Source organism: Marmota flaviventris, chromosome 11, assembly GCF_047511675.1.
Source record: "Marmota flaviventris isolate mMarFla1 chromosome 11, mMarFla1.hap1, whole genome shotgun sequence".
Lineage (NCBI taxonomy): Eukaryota > Metazoa > Chordata > Mammalia > Rodentia > Sciuridae > Marmota > Marmota flaviventris.
The window spans coordinates 21,589,605-21,610,803 of record NC_092508.1 but is presented as its reverse complement, the minus strand read 5'-3'; the positions used below and the strand labels follow the sequence as shown (position 1 = coordinate 21,610,803).

At 36.3% G+C, this 21,199-nt stretch overlaps 1 protein-coding gene across 1 annotated transcript in view; it reads right to left on the bottom strand.

Annotated features, from left to right (window-relative positions):
- Positions 1–235: 235 nt before the first annotated feature.
- The window catches only part of Abca12 (ATP binding cassette subfamily A member 12), a 157,144-nt gene continuing 136,180 nt past the window's right edge, over positions 236–21,199 (bottom strand). Inside the window, exons 40-53 of the mRNA XM_027941876.2 lie at positions 18,348–18,402; positions 17,600–17,777; positions 16,009–16,124; positions 14,834–14,993; positions 13,525–13,778; positions 11,600–11,804; positions 10,580–10,689; positions 10,143–10,284; positions 8,862–8,996; positions 6,673–6,776; positions 5,384–5,476; positions 4,123–4,228; positions 1,712–1,849; positions 236–343 (exon numbers count right to left, since the gene is read on the bottom strand). Of these exons, the coding sequence (XP_027797677.2) occupies positions 236–343; positions 1,712–1,849; positions 4,123–4,228; positions 5,384–5,476; positions 6,673–6,776; positions 8,862–8,996; positions 10,143–10,284; positions 10,580–10,689; positions 11,600–11,804; positions 13,525–13,778; positions 14,834–14,993; positions 16,009–16,124; positions 17,600–17,777; positions 18,348–18,402 (1,904 nt within the window). The remainder of the gene's footprint in view (positions 344–1,711; positions 1,850–4,122; positions 4,229–5,383; positions 5,477–6,672; positions 6,777–8,861; positions 8,997–10,142; positions 10,285–10,579; positions 10,690–11,599; positions 11,805–13,524; positions 13,779–14,833; positions 14,994–16,008; positions 16,125–17,599; positions 17,778–18,347; positions 18,403–21,199) is intronic.

Genomic DNA, 21,199 nt, shown 5'->3' with positions numbered 1-21,199 from the left:
GCGTAAGAACACATACGTTATGCTCACAGTGTTGAATATACAGAATTCCATTCCAGTAACAATAACATTCATTGACCTCAGGAAAATAAACTTTTCATTTATAACTTTTAAGTCTTACACAATGGCAACTTGCTGGATAGTATAACACTTCAAAAATGAAGAGATTTTGAGGAAGTGATGTCTTCTTCAAAACGCATCCATTAGCCATTTGCTGAAATTGAATGAGTTGCAGATGCTAAGACTCTATCCGGTCATCCTGTGAGTCTAAACTTATGGTGGAACCTTGGCTACTGGTATCAGCATTTTCATAGGACTTTTGGTCTTTGGCAAAGTTGATGAAAACCTGTTATTTTTTTTAAAAGGAAAATAAGGCCATTATTGCTGATAAACCAAAGGAGACAATAAGGCTAATTTCTCTCTCTCTCTCTCTCTCTCTCTCTCTCTCTCTCTCTCTCTCTCACACACACACACACACACACACACACACACAAAATGGAAAAGCAAATCAGAAAGCCAGATTTTGTAGGCGCATGCCCATAGGTATATACATATCCTCACTTGGAGTCCTTTTATGCAGTCAGTTCTACCTGGAGTTTGAAAATAACACATCTGTGACTGTATTTATGACTGAGATTACATCTATAATCATATCTGAATCTAAAGCTATAGCTGAATATCTATAGTTACATATCTGAATCCATATGATTTACATCAATATCTCTATCAAGTATAAACAAGGAGTCCAGTTCAAAACTCCTAGCAAATGTTTATATAGAAATGTTGAGAGAAATGTCACTAGTTTCAAGGGATAATGCACCAACATAGGATTTGTATAGAAAGCCCACATTCTGTTTAGTTAGCCAATTATTTAACAGGAAGTCCTTAAGTCTATTAGACATCGATTCATCCAAAAACTATTTATCAAGTGTCTAGTTTTTGCCAGGCATGATGCTGGTAGTTGGTCACAAATCAAAGACTAAATCTTTGTGTTAGCAAAGCCATAATTATCTTAAGTCCCTATTAAGATGCCTAAAGCCCCATTAAAAAAGTTATTCATAAAATGCAGCATGATACATTGACACAGAGGCCTGTCAGGACTTATTTTCAGACCCTTTTCAATGACAGACACAATCAAACATTCTACATGTCATGGCTGGGCTGAACTTAGTTAAGACAGTGCAGAGGTGATGATGAATGACCTACTCAGCCTCTAGCTGTTGAATATAAATGTAATTAAGACAGATGTAAGTAGAAGAACAGGATTCTGCAGTGGCTGCTTTAATTGTGTGAATTTAGTCTACATGAAGTTCTGCAAATTCTCTCTCGGTCTTCTCCCATTCCACCTAATCCAGGAAGCCAATGAAATGTCCTTATAAAATCTATCAGGAGAGAGTAAGGACAGCATTGACAGCTATTTTTTTTTTTTTTGTAGGTCAAAAAGTACGTTTTGTTGCTTCCCATATATATGTAAGCTTATGGACAAAGAATAGAAAAATCTTCATTTCTCCTTAAAAAAATAGTTAATGCCTTTCACATCTTTTTCTTTTTTTCAATATCCCAAAATAAATGAGGCTCTTTGCTAAGTTTTTCAGGTGCAAGATTAGATGTTGCTTCAATTAAAAATAAATTGAATGTCATTAAAAAGAAATAACCAGGATGCATAATAATTAATATGTGACACTGTACACATGGATCGTAGCATACACCTTACCTCTTCTAGAGTGGTCTGACTCACTAGGAAATTTGTGATATTTAAAGCAGCCTTGTTGGTTTCCAGCAGATCAAAAATGTTTGCTACTCCTCCTGCCGTGACTGGCACATGATACTCTAGCATGCTAAGGTGCTGATCCTATGGGAACCAAAAGAAATAAATCATTTTGCAATGTTAGGTAATATTGACTTGATTAGATATTACTTTATTGAGAGTTAAGAAAAATATTGAAATTCATTCCACTGAATTTGATGCTACTGTGTAAATAAGGGGTGTTTTCAATCTAACAGCTTGTAGAGATGAGATGAAAAATTTTATGAACGTTAAAGAGAAAACAAATTAAAAAGTTAATAAAAATTCCAAAGCATTCTGCACTCATATTCACTTCTAAAGTCATAATGTTGCCTGAAAAAAAAAATTTGCAGAATGGTACCTCACACATCAGCTTATGCTCCGTTCACATAATCTTTCTCTGAGATCAATTTTAGAAATTGCATTTTTATGTTACAATTGTTCTAAAAGGCTGGAAATGAGCTGCTCAATTTCTATTGGCTAAAGATGTTACATTTCAAAAGCACTGTAGGAGAGACTCATCCAAATGACGTCATATTTGTTCTCAAGTCTCCTTAAGATTCTTTTCAGTTTTTAAAATTTTAGTCAATGGTATCACTAGTACTCTATTCTTACTGCCCTGGAGTATCAATAACACCACTTTTCTGAATATTGAATCGGTTACTATGTCTTTCATTTTCCTCTAAGATGTCTTTCAAATTGAACCTTTCCTCTCTATTTGCATCATTGACATTATTAACTTGATACTTATCACTCCACATCCAAGTTGCTGCAATAGTCTCCTCAGAACCTTAGAAATGGACACTGATTTATTCTAGCATGGAGCAGCTACAGCAATCTTTCTAAACACCACGATTGGGATGATTTCTTATTTCAGAATCTACCCCTGTGGTTTCTATGGATCAGGTCCGGATGGCGTGTTTCAGCGCCTATTCCTCAAGATCTCTTTTTCTTCACCCCTCTGCTCAGTGCCTGACCTCCCTGATGGACTCTTTTTTGCATTATGCCTATCACGGTTATCTGACCACTTTCCTTATTTCTACCTTTGATTGTTGCTCTGGCTGTTTCCTTTCTAGAGATGTAGAAACCACTGCAGACTTGTAAAGCATGGTCTGCTCAGGGAAAAATCAAACTTTTATCATCACTTCATTTGCCTTGTATGGCACTGGTCTCCAGAGGAACAGACCAGGGAAAATGTAATTTCATCACTCAGTAAATAAAGATTTCAGCTCAGAAATTTACCCAAAGAAAAAGTGTATGACCGACAAAATTTGTGCATAAAGGTATCCTTTAACTTTAAAATTTGATTTAAATTTAAATGATAGAAATGGGTCTTGATAACAATCATGAAAGCTATTATTTCCTACAGAAGTTAGCCAAAGCCTGTGGAGGCTGAGGCAAAAGTAATTTGTAAAGATACAAGAATTAATTTAAAGATGCATTGTTTTGTTCTTAAAAATCAGTTCACATTAATATTGTGCTTTATAGAATATGAAGTATCCTTATGGACACACAGATACTCTGAAGCACACTTAATATGAACAAAGAATTTAAAATGATTTATTTTTATACCTATTTAAAGTTAACATCAATGTTGTGAAGTAGATGTTGATTTTTGTTTACATATGAGAAAAACAAAGATCAGAGACTCTGTGTCTTGCTGGGTATCACCCAGCACATCTGGGCTCAGCCCATGGCTCTGTGGCTTCTTTTCATTAATCCAGGTCTGATTTTTTTTTTAAATGACTATTTTCCATTTCATCATCTTCTATAAATTGCTCTCCCAGAAGGAAGTACATTAATTTTAAGAACACGCTGCATATAATCTTGTGTGTCCATCCTGTGGCTACACAATGCACATGTCAGTTAAAAATCAAAACTATACTTCAACTACTGTGGGGCTTGAGGATTATACAAATCTTTGTGGGTTTATTTTTCAAGTGAGGGGAACAAAGGAGTTAACCTCCTCCAGCTATAACATTCTGGAACTCACTAACATTTTTTTCCCTAAGAAGTGCCCTTGGTCATGTAATACCTGTCATCCCTCCATTCCAAAACATATGTAACTAGTAAACTGGCACTGTATAAAACTTGAAAACAAATATTGTATGGTCATGAAACTTTTGTATGAGAGAGAAATAAATGCCTGTGTATATGAAAGGACTATGTTAACTTTAAATAGGTATAAAAATAAATCATTTGAAATTCTTTGTTCATATCAAGTGTGCTTCAGAGTATCTTATGCAACTTGAAACTAACATGGTGGACATTCCTTGTGATGTCAGATATTCTGAGTGTCAAAGCTGGCCAAGTGCCACAGGCAGGTTAGTTACACTTACTTTTAAGTACGTTTTTGGAAAGTGGAGCTGCATGAACCTCGTGAGGGTCTCCATGCTCACTTTGTTATTCTTCAAGTGAACCTTGACAGTAAATCCACGTCCAAACCTAGAAAGAAAAAGTGCAAAATACAGTATGAGTTACATTTTGCCAAAATAGCTCCCCTGAAATTCTAGATAATGAAATAGGACCCGAGCCAACCATTACGACCCCATTTCTTATATAAAGACTATCATTTTGCCATAAAAGTTCAGGGCATGTTGCAAACTTGAAATAAGTTCACTGCCTTGGTTTCTTATTTATTTCTACCTCTATACTAAGTCAGATTCTTTGGGCAAAAGCAACATTGGAAAGGAAAACATAAAATCTTGACTTTCTTTGACATCAATAAATTGGCAAACGATGGCAATTTCTGGGGTTAAATAGTTTCTAATTTAAAGTAAGAAAAGCTTTGAGAAGTGGGGCATTGGAGATTCAGTAATAACAGTGAAGATCAAAATTACTGGGGGTTTAAAAATAAATACTAAATAAATATACTGGAATTAACTATACCAAGAGTAGCGTTTTTAAACAAGTTAAAACAAACTCCCTAAGAGCAACAAAAGGCCTCATTTATCTTTTTTTCCTTATCTTGGTTAATGCTATTTTATAAGAAAGTCAGGTTGTTCTGCAGGAAGGTATAAAGTATCATCCTGAAGTTTGGAGATTAACATGGATATGTATAAATGCATATACACCCTGCTGAATAGAAACTATTAATTTAATTTGAATTTGATGATAATATAATATTTATGCACATTTCTCCATGTATTTCTGATTAAAAGATTTTCAACGTGCTAAAAGTGTCACATAGCTTAGTGAAAACCTGGGCAAATGGCAAATGAACATGCTAGATAAAAATCTATGCCTTCATATACTTGTCAAGGTCTAATTTATTATTCAGTAAATTCTTAAAATTAGTTCCTCAGAGTATTTCATTTGTACATTATTTGTTTTATATTATTATTATTATTATTATTATTATTATTATTATTATTAGCTTTAGGCCTTCAAAGATTGGAGTTATTAATAAAAAAGTATAATAAACCCTTAATAAAATAATGTAAATTTAAGGTGAGTCAATGATTACTTACAATGATTAGCTTTTCCATACTTGTTTTACTACATGCAAAACAGGTTGCTGAGATAATCTTTGAAACTAACTGAGGCACCATTAGATTGACAGTCTTACACAATGTGTTAAACAACATATTCGTTCTTTACCTGCTTTTTATATGCTGCAAAGATCCTATGCATTGGAACCTCCCATTCACCATAATGGCCAGCCTGGTACAGAGGGCTTCACATTCTTCCATGCTGAAAGACAGCAGAATCACATCAACATTCAGAGCATAGAAAACTGGGTTGAAGTTCATAAGCACAAGTTTAATCATTTCATTATAGCACCTTAGAAATCTCTCCTGGAGGAGAATAAAAAAATAGAATCTCTTAAAATATAAATGGGATGTCTTCAGGTTGGGTTTATTAGTGTTTCCTCTAAAACTCAAGGCCATCTCTTTCACCTAGAATGCCCCCTCTATCAAAAACAATATTTCTTTCAAAATCTTTTAGGCTCTGATTCAGGATGTACATTTCCTAAGAAAGGTTTCTAAAACAACCCCAAGCTTTTTCATTATGCCTCATACTCTGGTTGGCTTTTATGTTTTGGATTTATAACTAGTTAACCTGTACTCAATTACATGCTCTCTCATTTCATGGACAATGAGAACTGGAGGCAATCTTACGCATCACCCTGTCTACTTCATGCAAATGTTCATAGAAATGAAATGATCTGCTCCGGTGTGCTGAGGACAAAGTTAAGATATAAATAAGTCTCTTGGTAATAAACAAATCCAATACTTTTTTCCACTATAGGATCATTATAATGCAAGGTGAACTTAATCCAAATTACAGCACAAGGCCAACCTCATAAGAAAGCCACAGATAAAATGCTTTAGTACCTCTTATATTTAGCTGATTCAGGGGGACTACTTCATGGGAGGAAAAGCCAGTGAAATGGTTCTGGAAAAACTGGTAAGATTAGAACCCCAGAGATAGTTGGTAAAGAGACTATTTCAAGTAGAAAGCACAGCTGAAGGAAGGAGATAGGAAGAGGTAGTGCGAGCATGCAGAACCATGAGCTGTTCATGACAACTGATAGCAGAAATGTCGCAGGAAAAAGAGGCTGGAGATTAGATGAGGCCAGGAGGCCTTGCACACTAAGCCTAAGGATCCTGAACTTTATTTGATAGGGAATAGGGAGCCATCCTTGAGTTAAGAGGGCTATAGGTCCATGAAAAATTGTTTTCAAAAACACTGCTTAGATCTTACACTCTGCCTCATCCCAATATTCTCACCATGAAACCTGCTTGACTTGCCCGTAGTCTACAAACATGAAACCCTTCCATACAATTGTGGTGTTGATCATCTAAATAGATAACATGGAACTGCTTTTTTCAGCTATCATTCTAAAATGGTGCCGTTTGACTTTAAAGGTCCTGCCCTCGATTTACCTGTGAGACGTGAGGATGACAGAACATTTGTTCTGTACCTCTTCTGAAATGATCTTCCAGAGGTGCCGTTTCGACTTAGGATCCATCCCAGAGCTCGGCTCATCCTTAATAGGGAGTTACAAGAAAAATTTATCAAATTAATTAAGTTTTGATGAGGTTCTTTACATGAATCACTGCATCTCAATTCCCTAGAACAGAAATCTGTTTTCGAAGTCCTGTGACTAAACTTGTTTTATACTTAATAGGACTCTTTCTGCTGCCGTCAAAAAGCTCAAAATTAACTATATAAAATTGTCAATCTGTTTTAAAAAAAAAAAGTCTCAGTAAAGTTGACACCCTGTGGCTTTACATCCATCTCTTAGGTTTCTTTAGAAAAAAATTCTGCTTCAGTTACTGACAAGGCAGGAGTTTTACATTTAATTCTACATTGTCACATATATATAGGGAGCTACATCAACAAGATTGCTATCTTGCTCATGAAAGCAGAATTGTGACGGCGAGTGATAACGTGTTATGTGAAGCAGAAAAGAACACAATTTGACATTTCAGTTAATATGTTGGAGGCATATTTTTAGTTTTATGTTATTAATTGAAATTTAACACTCCTTGGAAAACAAAAATAAGATTTGCAGAAGTTACCAAGTAGAAATAGACATTATTTTTCAAAGTAAATGATGTTTTCAAACGTGTTCAGACGCCAAATTCAAAATGCAACAGCAGATAATCTAAATAAGCAATAATAGATCCTGACAGATGATTAAAGAAACAAAATATAGGTCAAGAGTAGGTAAAAATTTAAAAATGTATCTGAAGTGGAAAATACATACATGGGATAATCAGTGGCTTATTTTTATAGTAGTATGTTAAATTAAAAAAATTGCAGTTGTAGATGTACAGAATGTCTTTATTTCATTTGTTTATTTTTAAGAGGATCAAACCCAGTGCCTCACACATGCTGGGCAATCACTCTGCCACTGAGCTATAGCCCCAGCCCCTAACATGTTAAATTTAAAGAAAGGAGTGAGTGTTAATTTGGGGAAACAGTAAAATATAGACTGTCATTGTTCCTATTTTTGAAGGAAATAGCTTACATAGTAAACAAATGTAGAAGGAGAAAATAGGGTCTTTCTCTCAGAACATGAATTTCTTTGGGCTCATTACTATACAGCATTTAAGTAGTGCTTTTAATATTTTAAAATGTTTTACATGTATTATCTCACAAGGGTGCCTAAGGATTGTTGTGTTCAATTTAAGGGACACTTACACAATAGAATTCTATTATAAGCATCGATTGGCAGGGATGCGACGCATTAGAAGCTGCCGGTATTACAGAAAGCTAGGCTGTGCATCATTCTATCTGGGCAATTTCAATGATTTGATCCACTGTATGACTTAACTCTGGAATAATGTGGTGATTTATAACTGGATTTTTATTGCATAAGTTAATTCTTTTTCAGAGTTTGGAGGTCACTGAATGAAGGGGATCTTCTAAAATAAGGGCAAGTTTGTTTCTCTGAAATAAATCCTTCTTCAATATTGGGCCTGGAGGACAGAATACTATATCTTCCTAGGTGCAATTTTTATTTTCAGGTGATCAATTTAATTTTCCAACTCTTAATTAAAATATGAATGTAGAATAGGTTTCTTGCTCTCCTTCTCCTAAATTCAGACAAAATAGCATGGTATATTATCCATCCCATTTCAGGTTAGGTAATTCATATTTTTAAGCTTCAAAGAAATAAAATCATAGCACAACACATTGTTGTAAAATATGCCTGTCCTCCTAAAAAACGGAAAATCCCAGTTTATCCCATGGGTTCCCAACAGATAATGATTTTGTCAATATATGGGAATTAAATTTTTGCCACATTCCATAACTTCACTTAGTGATTTGAATACCCTGAATTTGTCTCAGTTAATTCCCATTCCCATGCTAATCATTTTCACTGAAACCCACATTGCTTCAGGAGACAAAAAAAAAAAAAAATGTTTTCTGAGGACCTATGTGGTCATAAGTTCTGTGCTGATGTAAATTCCCTTAATTCAATGGTGCATCTTTGCACAATAGCTGGCATGTGGTAAGATGTCACTAAATATTGACTTGAATAAAGATGATGAAATTGCTAGCATGCACAAGAGGATATGGTGTTTAAACTACTTACTAGCCTTTTTCCTAATGAATCTCTTACCAGCAGTAGAATCGAAGGTTTTCCTATCAAGGCCAGCGCAGTGGATAATTTTCTTTTTGTGCCATAACTGCACATAGAGGTAGCTCTGTCCTTGTAGGGCATCAAGTGAAGTCTCCTAAGGAGTTTATGAACAGTCTGTGGATAATAAAAGAAGAATTATCTTGACCTTTCCCTGCCCAAACCCTTAAAGCATCAAATAGAAGAAAATCGGCTTGTGGAAAAAAATATTTGTCATGGACAATATAGATCTAGAAAAAAAAGCAAACATTTAAATTCAACATAGATTTTTTATTTCCATTTTCAAAGACCCATTTCAAAATTCATGGTTTATTTAAAGAAATAAAAAGCAATTCCTCAGAGACTCATTTTCAAATGGGATTCTTTTCCCCAAATATGTGTGTGTGTGTGTGTGTGGGGGGGGGTGTTTACAACTGCAAATTGTATTTTATGCTGTATTACCACAGGATTCTCCTATAAAGCTTAAAAGCTTAAAAGAACTAAAACAGAATTCAAAGGCAGGTTTCTCATTGATTGTCATCACTGCTTCATCTTTCTTCTTACTGAGAGGCGATTTGTCACAAAGGTTTTAAGTCTATTTAAAACTGACCCACTATCAAAACTTTAGTGCATTAGGAATCATGGGTTCTTGTGGTTATTTCTGTAGTTAAATAGCCCTGGCAAATAATGAAATCCTGGTTGGACTTTATACAGCAGGTCTCCAGGGTTGTGAAACAGAGGAAACTGCCCTAAGGGTTAGCCATCCCATTACAAAGGCAAATAGCTGCAGTGAGATAGACTCACAGATTAAAAGTCAAAATGGGGGACTGGGGACATAGATCAGTGGTAGGGCGTGTGCTTAGCATGTGTAAGGTCCTGGGTTCAATCCCCAACATCAAAATATAAATAAATAAAAATGGAAGCTGTTCTGTGCTACTCAGACATTTGGCAGTTAATTGTAGGTGTCAATGCTTATTTGGACACCAAAGGAAGTACAGGCATCAGCATCCAAGGCCCAACTCATAGCCTAATGCAAGCATGATCCTCTGTTTGACAGTTCTTAAAAGGGTAACTGAACAAACACGGCTGAGGAGTTTCTAAAGCTAAGTTCATAGGTGTGTATGCAGGACACACAATCAAGCTAAGTCGGGTTCATTGTCATCACTAGGAGGAAAATGTCACGGTTTTCCAGATGTCAAGTTAGTTTCCTGGGGGGTGTAGTGGACTGAGAAACAGGAACAGCAATGGTCTTCAAAGGAACGAGTTTTTCATATGTGTACTCACCTCTTTAATATCTTTTTCTGGAATTCCATGCACCCTGGCATAGAAATACAGATGTTCTTCCACTGACATCAGGTCATCTAAGGCATCTTCCTGAGGGCAGTAGCCAACAAAGGAGCTGTGAGAGTCCACGAGGCCCAGCGATCTGAATGGAGAAGATCAAAAGCATGTGAGTTTCAAAAGACCTGTCTTCCTTGGTCCCCAAATGTTGGGAAGGTGGCTCTATTTTGGTCATGGTGGTTGGTAATTTTGATAAAAGGGGATAAAATAGTCCCACTATCAAAGTCATACTTTAAGGTGTAAAAATATCCCTTTACTTCAATAGCTTTTTTCCCTCCGCCTAAAAATTTAATAATACAACCACAAAATTACATAAAACGTTCACTGAAATTGTTTTAATTTTGGTGCTTTCAGTAAGTGAAAGCCTAAGCTTTTCATACCCAGTCTTATTTCTTATCAGAATGTTTCCGCTGGAAGGAATGATGTCCCCAGTCAGCATCTTGAATATGGTGGTCTTCCCTGCTCCATTCACCCCAAGAAGGCCAAAGCACTAGTTTGAGGGAGAAAAAGATGAAAAACTTAGATACACTGCTATTGTTGTCTCTTTCCCTCTTCCCTGGAAAAATCATTTCCAAGAAAAATAAGCCATTAGAATTATTCGTGGTGTTTGATACTTTGGTAAAGCTTTCTCTTTTAAAAGAAATGGATATGTGTTTTTTTTTTTTTTCCTTTTGCCATGTGAACATTTATACATACAGAGGATCTGCTTTACATATTGCAATAGCACCCCTTTCTGTGACACCCATAAAATACCCCACCAGTAAGATATGCTCACCCAATGATGTAATTACATTTATAGATTTTTAAACTATTCACACAAAAATCACAACTTTACTGAATAAGCTGCTAAAGCGATATTTTTTAATAAATTGGGTGCATGAAGTTTGCAGTTCTTCTCAGAAAACTAAAGGAAATAGCCATATTCTTTTTCTTTTCTTTTTTTCAAGTTGCCTTCATATTGTGTCTGTGAAAATAGCAAGAATATAAATAGATGCTGTTCTAGGACCTTTTTTTTTTTTCGAGAACTTCTGATTTCCTCATGGTATTTTTTGGAAAGGTCTGGAAATGAAATATTGAAGAGAATACCCTGTCTGAACAGGCTCTCTGCAGGAAAGTCCACCCCAGAGAGAAGAGGAATTTGGGTAAGGGATCCGGACTTGCTGTGGGATTGCTATTAATGAATCCCCCTGCCAAGAGGGAAGATTCACAGGGCAAGTAACATAGACATGTAAATTACACACACACACACACACACACACACACATATACACACACTCACATATCTCATGGAAATATTCAGAACTTAAGTTTCATATTTCAAAAAAAATTGAAGTTAAATAACTGAAGATTTTTGTAACTTATGCCACGTAAAAGAATAGAAACATGACATAGTTCCTTACCTCTCCAGCAGGTATCCCGATGCTTATGTTGTTTACAGCAATAATCTTTTTGTGGATGAGTTGGTACGTCTTTGTGAGACGATGGAGCTGGACCAGGTCAAACTCAGCAGCACCATTATCCACCCTCAGTCTCTCAGCCCGAACATCTTCATCTTCATCTATTGTCTCTGCCACAGGTGAGGAGCTAAATTTTCTGAAGAAGAGTCTAAGAAATGGACCCAGTGATTTTACATCAATGATTATGAAAGATCAGCACTCAGTTTTGATATGTTCTAATGTGTTTTCACTTTGCTGAAAGTATACCATCCATTATTATGCTTCTTTTAAATTTTATCATGTACTCTGTGATGCAAATAACTAAAAAACTAGTATGAACTCTCTTCACCATATTCACTGTGGTATTTAGGAAGTGGTTTTGGTTTCCATGCCTTAAATGTTTACAGATCCACTGTTAAAATTCTGAACCCTAAATTCAGTAACAAGGAGATAAAAATGTGTCTTAAGTTAGTCTCCAAGAGGGGGTTCAGAATTATTAGTAAAATCAACAACTACCAGCCCAAGAACAGCCATCATGTTTTTAAAACAATAAACAAACAAACTAACATAAAAACCTTCCTGTTCCTCTTCTTCACCTCTCTCTCTTTCTCTCTCTCAAAATTGTGGTAACAAAAAACATGAAATCCATTTTCTTAACTAAGCTTTAAGTTAACTATACGCACAATGCTATAAGCAGATCTATTTTAAAATTATCAATAATAGGGCATCATTCTTCATTCTATATGCTTTTCACTATCAATGTCTCACTCAGGATCTAGACAATATTTTAGGGTTATCAGCTCTGCAAACTCACTAAGTTCCAAACTCACCTCAATATCTTGCCTAACAAATACCAAAACCAAACCAAACAAATAAAATGTGAAAATCCAACACATCAATCCAGGTCTTCCTCATAATGTCTCTGTTTCTTTTAATGATAGGTCCAGAGACCTATCTAATTGTGATGTTTTCTTTGAATCTTCCCTATTACAAAATCCATTCAGAACAGTCTCTTATACTGTTCTGCCATGAATCATCTCTATTTCTATCCTCATGGAGAGCTTTTGCTCCCCATCTAGATTGCTACAGGAGCCTCAAGCTGTGCCAGTGTCTGACTGTCCCATTCTGCTCTGCACTAGCTCCACAAAATGGCACCCCCAAAGCATTATTTGATCATGGCACTCTCTGTTCAAGACATTTAATGAACTACCATTTGTTTGCTGAATAAAGTCCAAATCTCTTCCCCAAGGATTCAAGATGCATAATGTTGTATTTCTGAATATATGCCCATAATTTAACTAGTCTTTAAACAAAGGACATTCTGGTTGTTTCCATTCTTTTGCTGTTAAAGATGGTTACTGTGATGAGCAGTTTTCTTATATATAAATAATCCTGCATTTGTGCAAACATATCTGTATGAAAACTTACTATAAATAGAAATGCTGTGTCACTGTAATGTGCACTTCTTTTCATTTATGGTGCTATCCTCACTTTATTTCGACTTGTTTTTCCCAAACTCATTGCCGATATGGCACATACTCAATCCTCTTTCTCATTTCTGTCCATGAAAGTGTTTTCTATCCTACCAAACTCAAATTTGTGTTTATGCATGTATTTTCTCTCTGCCACTGAATCTTACTCTTTAAGGATAACAGCTGTACTTATTTATTTTTTTCCTTATTCTAGAGCAAACCTTGTAGAAACATAGTAAGGTGAGATAACTACTTATTAGAATGAAACAAATGACAAATTACACTACAAAATTTTTAAAGTTTTTGACCAAAACATTTCCATACTACTAATGGAAAAATGGGCTATTGACCCCTTCCTGCATATTTGAAACTGAGTTCCATCATGGATGTCAAAAACTGTGCTTTCATTATACTTACCTGAACTTTTTTATTAGCCATTCGTTGATTAAAAGTCGCAAGAGAAAAAACATGGTGCCCTGGGAGACCAAAGCCACAAACATTGCACCAAGTTTGTCCATTTCAAAAGTTTCGCTTGGGTATTGCACTCCATATGCTTTTAAGAAGTCCAGGACTGACTGTTGTTGTGATAGTTCAATCAAACCATAGCCAAAACAGAATTGAGGAAAAATCAGGAAAATTCGCTTGAGGGTTTCAGAAATAAGCTCTAAAGTCTAAAAACGAGAAATAACAAGAAAGCTCAGTGTCAGAACTCCAACAAATGAACAAACATGTAAAGTTAGATGTAGACAAATTTTGAGAATTCTGTCTGGATCAGCCATTATTTCACACGTATGCTGAATTTTCATGGACATATTTACTATAACCAAATGGTGGAGGTTTATTATTGAAATGCAAGTAAAGAGAGTGTTTTTCTTGAGGTGACCTAAGGTGTTAGGCCCATGTCTAGAGGCAAAATCACTTCTAGACCTTCCTCAGACTTTGGGAATGTAGGACTAGCCAGGGTGTCAGGGTCTGACAGGGAATATCAGTAGGTGCCCCATAAGGGAGGTCTTGGTTCAGAACCTAAGGTGATATCCATTTGGAAAGGGACTAAAAAGGCGAAATGAGATGGGAGGAGAGTCAATATCTCAAAAAAGGAGCAAATGGCTCGTTTTCAACATTATTCACACTTGAGGCCAACTACTTCCACCTCGTGAATTTTCCTCCTCCTGGTGTGTGCTTGTTGGTCCCTCAGTTGACTTCATTTCCTCTCTATTCTTCTCTGTTAGTGCTTCTCACTAATCATAACTCTCAGCTCTGAATGGAAAGTGATGCTTACAATGAAGTAGATTCCAACACGTGATTGAAAGGGAATGGATTAGGTTTTTCCCTTATGAATGTTCCCATGAATCCTAACCCAGTGTCACATAACTAAGCCATTCTCCTGGACACCACCATACGATAAGGCTTTGTTAATGAGGGAAATGTCTAGCTGACCAATTGGTGGCATGATTTATGAACTACCACACAATATATCTGATTTCACCTCCATCACTCCATTCAAGATCTAGCCAATGTCAATAGTTTTTGACTCTCAGGAAATACAATAATAGGCATTAACCTAGGTGGAGTTTATAGAGAAGTTTTTAAAGCTGTAGCTTTAATAGAAGCAAATAATATTTCTTTCTATTTATAGAAGACAGAATAAAGAAAAATCTTTCCACCTTGAACATGTTAAAACTTCTGATACATTCACTGAACTTGAACAGACTAAGAGGGTCCTCACCGGATCATTAGGCTTTTCCTTGGATAGGAAGTATACCACCGACAGGGAAACAATGGAATTGATGCCAAAAAACAGGTTGACACAGACGTAAGTGATGAAGGCCATTCCTGTTTCATGAAAGAGACCAGCCAGCAAGTACATCCAAGAAAACGTGGCATACCTACAGGTTCATCATACAAAGAATTAAAATTACACCTTAATTATCCCATTTTATAAAGCAATAAACACCTAGATGGGTTTCTAAAGTAAAAGCAAACATTAGGGATGAGTTGCCAAGCCTTGTAGCTAGATCTCATTTTCATTCCTCTTTTTGACAAAAAACAAAACAAACAAACAAACAAAACTCCAAAGGATGTTTTTTAAATGATAGCAAGAAGCCTCTTTTTGAAAAGGAATCTCGAACAGTCAGTCCTATATCATTACAACTACAAATTATTCCCCCGTGGGGGTGGTGTAATCCTTTCCAGGCAAGACTTTTGTTGCTCAGAATTATGAGTTCAATCTGTATAAATCTTATAATTTAAAGTTGAGGGGAAATAATGGCATCATTGTAGGTCAGCTAAGCAGATAGGACCTGGTGAGAAGATGGGAAGCTTGTTTTGAGCAAACTTAAACAATACTGGAGGAAATTAAATAACACTCGACACACAAAGGTCTTATATCAGTGACAATAGCTAACCAAGGGATACTACCCACGCATTCAGGGCAGGGAGACTGCTATGCTAAGCACTGATTATGTCGCCTTGTATTAGCCTAATGTGAAAACAACAATGTTATGTGTGTCCTGTTAGGCATCTCTAAAAAGATAAAGTATATGTAAATTTATACACCTTATAAATGCTATATGTATTCATATAATTTGTCAAAACCTTTGTATATGCATTTCCCTGGTCATTCTAAAGCCTGTGTTTTTGTATAGATTAGATTATATATGTAAATTGGTAAGTATAACACTTGGCACCCAGTAAGTGCTCTTTAATGATAACAACACTAATTTTCAGAGGCAGACTTTACTTTACAGACTGTGGACTAGCAATTGTAATGTATCATTAGTCATCACTCATGTCAAATGAAACCCCAAGACAACTGCAAATTAGCTAATGAGGTTGAGGTCCTATTTGTGTCTAGGAGCATTTGATTCTGTTAGTTCTTTCATTGCTCAATCAGCACCTTACCCAAACAGCAGAAGGAGGAGAGAAACAGCACCTAGGTTGCTTTCATTGTAGAAGGCAGGCAATTTGAAAATTGCAATGACACCAATGGAAAATGCTACAGGGACCAAGTAGAAGACCTATGGAAATATGTAAAACAATATTTAATATATGGCAAATACCTTTTTTTAAAAATCAATAAGCTATCTAGTTTAAAGCTGCAATAAGTTGACCTAGATAAATTTGAAGGAATGAATTTTTATTTATGTTCCTGTTGCTCGTAATGTTCAGCTTATTTTACATTGATTTTACTTGAGAATTTGTCTCCTCCAATATGAGGTAAAACCAGTTTCTCTCTTTGTAGATATACAAGAAGTCCCAGGTGTTCCTGCCTCCAGGCTTTAACACTTGGGATCATTCAGTGACAGAGGTTCGGTGAAAAAGATAAGACAGCCAGGTATCTTGGTATTAGAGGCAGCCCTTAAAGTATTGATTTCAGTTTGAATGCTGCAGCTCTCAGATGGTTGATTTCTAAGGCTTGGTTATCTGTGTGAGACACTCTGTGCAAAACAGCAGGGCAGCGGGACCCACACATTCTTGGAATCACAGGTGTATGAACAAATAACTCAGTATTCTGTTGGCAAGTAGAAATGCTAAAAGTGGAAGAGTTTGAGGCAAGGTGCAAACAGTGGTGGTGGTAATTTACTTTGGGGTGTTTTTTGGGGGTGTTGTGGGAATGGAAATCTCCTAAATTGGAATGAGCACCAGATATCAGACCACAGAATCTCAGTAGTAAGTAGACTTTCAAAGAAGGATATCCTTGAAGCTTTCTTAACATGAAAGTTTCTACGAAGTCCAGAGTAGTCATTACCATTCTCTTGGATTTGGCTTCTAACAATGAACACATTTCAGACCTCACTGGATACATTAACAAAATGGATATGCAGTTAATTACTCTCCAACTCTTCAACCCAATGATCTTGACAACAACTCAGGCAATTTCACCATGATCACAGGCAAATGCATCCTCATCCTGGGCTTTTGGCCAACACTGGCACGTTTCAAGTCAAGAATAACCATCTGAACTTTGGGAACATTCTTATGCAAATGAGACAGACATCAATAAAATACATTCCTTCTTTTCCCTGATAATCTTCTCTAATGTGTCATTCAGTAGGGACTGCTACTCCGAATTTTTCACGATTACTTGATTAAATTTTTATAATCTTGATTACTTGGCACAATTAGATAAGGCTGTTTTACTGCTCAGCTTCTATTTCTCCACAGTAGTGGTTCTAAGACTTCAGTGTGCTTAAAGTCACCTGGGGGATTGCTTAAAATGCCTACTCTCCACACTCCACTCCCAAGATATAGATTTAATCCATTTGGACTGGGGCCCAGGAACCTACATATTGACAAGTGCTCTTAGAATCTGATATAGCCCAGAGATGAGCAAAGGCAGTTTTCTCTGTCCTCCAAACGCTGGACTCAAAATTATTTTTTCCTAATTTACTGTCCTTGTGATAATAATTCCAACAACTAGAGTAAATAACTCTTGAATATTAAACTCTGCCAAATGAATCCTATCTTTCTTGCAATGACATAAGTTACTCACCATATCATAAATGAAGTTTGTTACCCAGTAGCATGTCACACCAATGCCTGAAATGTGCTGCAACTGCTTGGCTTTGGTCTGATGTTCCCTTACGACATAGGTGACAAAGCTGGCGGTGGTGACAGAATAACCCATCAGGATGGACAGTGCCACTAAAATATCGATTAAACTGCTGATTCTATGGTGAGCAATGGGAAGAGGAAAGCACACATAAGTTTTGGAACTCTTTTCCTTTCAGGAAGATTCATGACTCAAACCATCAACAAAACAGTACAAGAGTTGGCTGTGATACAAATAAGGCTTCCTGCAAGACAGCCAGATAATATCTTTGACATGACTCCACTGTGACCCTGGAATAAATGTAGTTCCAACGCATCTGAATTGACTAAGGATATTTGATAGAAAAACCTCGGTCTCCAAGGGTTACAGCATGTATGCAAGGGATGTATGGATCTGGGGCATAGAAACGGGACTTGCCTGCTAAGCAGCGAAGGCAGAATGATGAAGCCCTTATGCACCTGACTCGGAAAAGCAGCAGACGGAGTGCATCTGCAGTCCACAAGCTCTACTTGGCAACCCACTCTGCACCCTTTCAGAAACTTCCTTTTAACCCAGTCAGTGACTTTATAAAACCAGCCCTTCTAGACTGACTTTCATTCAGATGCAACTGTGATTTCCAATTAGAGCACTTTTACAGAGTCTCAGCTATGCCAAGGAGAAAGAAGTCATAGCAGAGATATCTACTCACGTGGCCTGTTCCTGGTCTTGCACACCTGGATAAGGATGGCTATACATGATGATGCCTGAAAGAGGAGATGGTTCATCCGTTAGTAGCTATTCAGTTCATCAGAAATTCCAATTTTTAGATGAATAATATATAATGCTTTTCTCCTTAGATTCTAATCTAAAGGATTTTACTTCGGGGAATTTTCTTTTAAAGGAAATTAATTTTCCCCCAATCCTGTCAGTGCTATGATTGGTGACACTTTGTAAAAAGAAAAGTTTTTCACGTTGTGTCTGGAACCTTTTGGAAGGGACAACATTTACATTTCTCATAGAACATGTCTTCTTCTACTACATTAAAAAATTGTTTTCTACTTTCTTCTCCCTGTTCATATGAATGTTTGTATTTAGCAGCGCTTCATAAACTGGAATACATTTAAATAAGCAATTCATAGGGGTACCAATTACATGAGAGTCCCCTAGAGAACAGACCCAACTCTGGAACCCTCCTTCTCACTTAACTACTTCGAAGATGCTTCGTTCTAGAGTTCTATCAGAGTAGGGGTTGGGCACTCCAGCCATGCATTTCCATTGAGACAGAGAGGCCCAGAGGGATTCAGGGATATTAGCTTTCTCCAGAAAGGCAGTCATTTAATTCACATACAGTCCCAAATTATTGGAATCTCCTAGGATTTGTTATACTTTCTGAGTTAGAAGCAAGTCTGCCTCCAGTCCCCTTCCTTACAGGACCTTGATTGGGCAGACTGAAAAATTGGACAGACATTAGTTTCCCAAAGACCACAGCATGAAGACAATGTGTATGCTGTCTGAGCAAATATGGGAAAGAATGATGGGGAATGGAGTGTGAATTGACTCCTAAATACGTGTTCCTATGGGTTGTAAACTGAGCAAGAACTTGCTCACTTACTGCTACAATCTGCTCATGGCATTAGGATACTCAGGGGCAGTGCCCAAATATTATAGATGATTCTAAAGACAATTCTCTTCCTCAACTAAGTTTATAATTTTTATTAAAAATAATGTGACATATTTTGAATTTGAGCCCTGCAATGGGTGTATGTTAAAAGAAAAAATGCACACGTAGTTAAACAAAGAAACTAACAGCAAAAACCAGTTTGACCAACAATCTTAATCACAACATGGATGTATTTTTTTTTACCTTTTGTGTAAGTTAATGGGCCCTTTTTTCCTGAGGTTCTATTTTCATTAGGGGCTCTGCTTAAACCTTGCTAAATTATAATATAGACAAGGAAAACTTGCCTTTTATTTCTGCTTTGTAGTTCAGAATTAAGAAATATTCTACTTCAGGGCTGGGTTGTAGCTCAGTGGTAGAATGCTTACCTAGCATGGGTGAGGCACTGGGTTTGATCCTCAGCACCACATACAAATATAAATAAATAAATAAAAAGGTATTGTGTCCATCTACAACTAAAAAAAAAATTAAAAAAATAAATACTCTACTTTATCAGAGGAATCTTTGCAAGTACATTTTCCTCTACTATATAAAATCCTATGGAACCAGTTGTTTTCATACATATCTTTAGCAAGATCAAGTAAATGCATCAGAATTAGAATCCTATATCAAAATCGTTTCTGTAGGTCCTACACAAAGATTGGCTGATGGATACTCACTGAATCAAATGAAATCTTAAAATTTCAATTAATACTTTCCCTACATACAATATATATACTAAGAAGAAGGCATCTATAGTACTGCAATAAAAACAGACACATAGACCAATGGTACAAAATAGGAGACAAAGGAACAAACCTATACATCTACAGTCATCTGATCCTTGACAAAGGTGCCAATAACATACACTGGAAAAAAGCAAGCCTCTTTAATAAATGGTGCTGGGACAACTGGTTATACACATGTAGCAGAATGAAACTAGACCCTATTTCTCATCCTGCACAGAAATCAACTCAAAATGGATCAAAGATCTAGGAATTAGGTTAGAAATTACATAACTCAGAGAAGAGAATGTAGGGTCAACATTTAAGCACATAGGCACAGGCAACAACTTTCTTCTCAATGAGACCCTAAAGCTCAAGAAATAATGCCAAGAGTTAATAAATGGGGACAGCATCAAATTAAAAAGCTTCTGTACAGCAAAATAAACAATTAAGAATGTGAAGAGAAAATCTGCAGAATGGAAGATCTTCGCTAAAGGATTAAAATCTAGAATATATAAAGAAATCAAAAAACACTAGAACCCCTCCAAATAACCCAGTTAATAAATGAGCAAACAAATACACACTTCTCAAAAGAAAAAAATACAAATAGCCAACAAAGATGTGAAAAATGTTCAATATCATTAGCAATAGGGAAATGCAAATCAAAACTATACTGAGATTTCATTTCAAACCAGTCAGAATGGCAGTCATCAAGAATACAAACAATAGATGGTGCCTGAATGTAATCTCAGCCGCTCGGGAGGCTAAGGCAGGAGGATCACGAGTTCAAAGCCAGCCTCAGTAAAAATGAGGCTTGCTAAGCAACTCTGTAAGACTCTATCTCTAAATACAATAAAAAAAATAGGGCTGGGGATGTGGCTCAGTGGTCGAATGCCCCTGAGTTCAATCCCCTGTTACTCATCCCTCAACAAAAAAGAATACAGTAATAAATGCTGGAAAGAGTGTGGGGGAAAAGGAACACTTTTACACTGTCAGTTGGACTATAAATTAGTACATCCACTATGGAAATCAGTATGGAGGTTCCTTAAAAGATTAGGCGTGGAACCACCATATGACCCAGCTATACTAATCCTTGGTATTTATCCTAAAGGATTAAAGTCATCATAACTAAAGTGATAGATGCATACCCGTGTTTATAGCAGCAAAATGCACAATAGC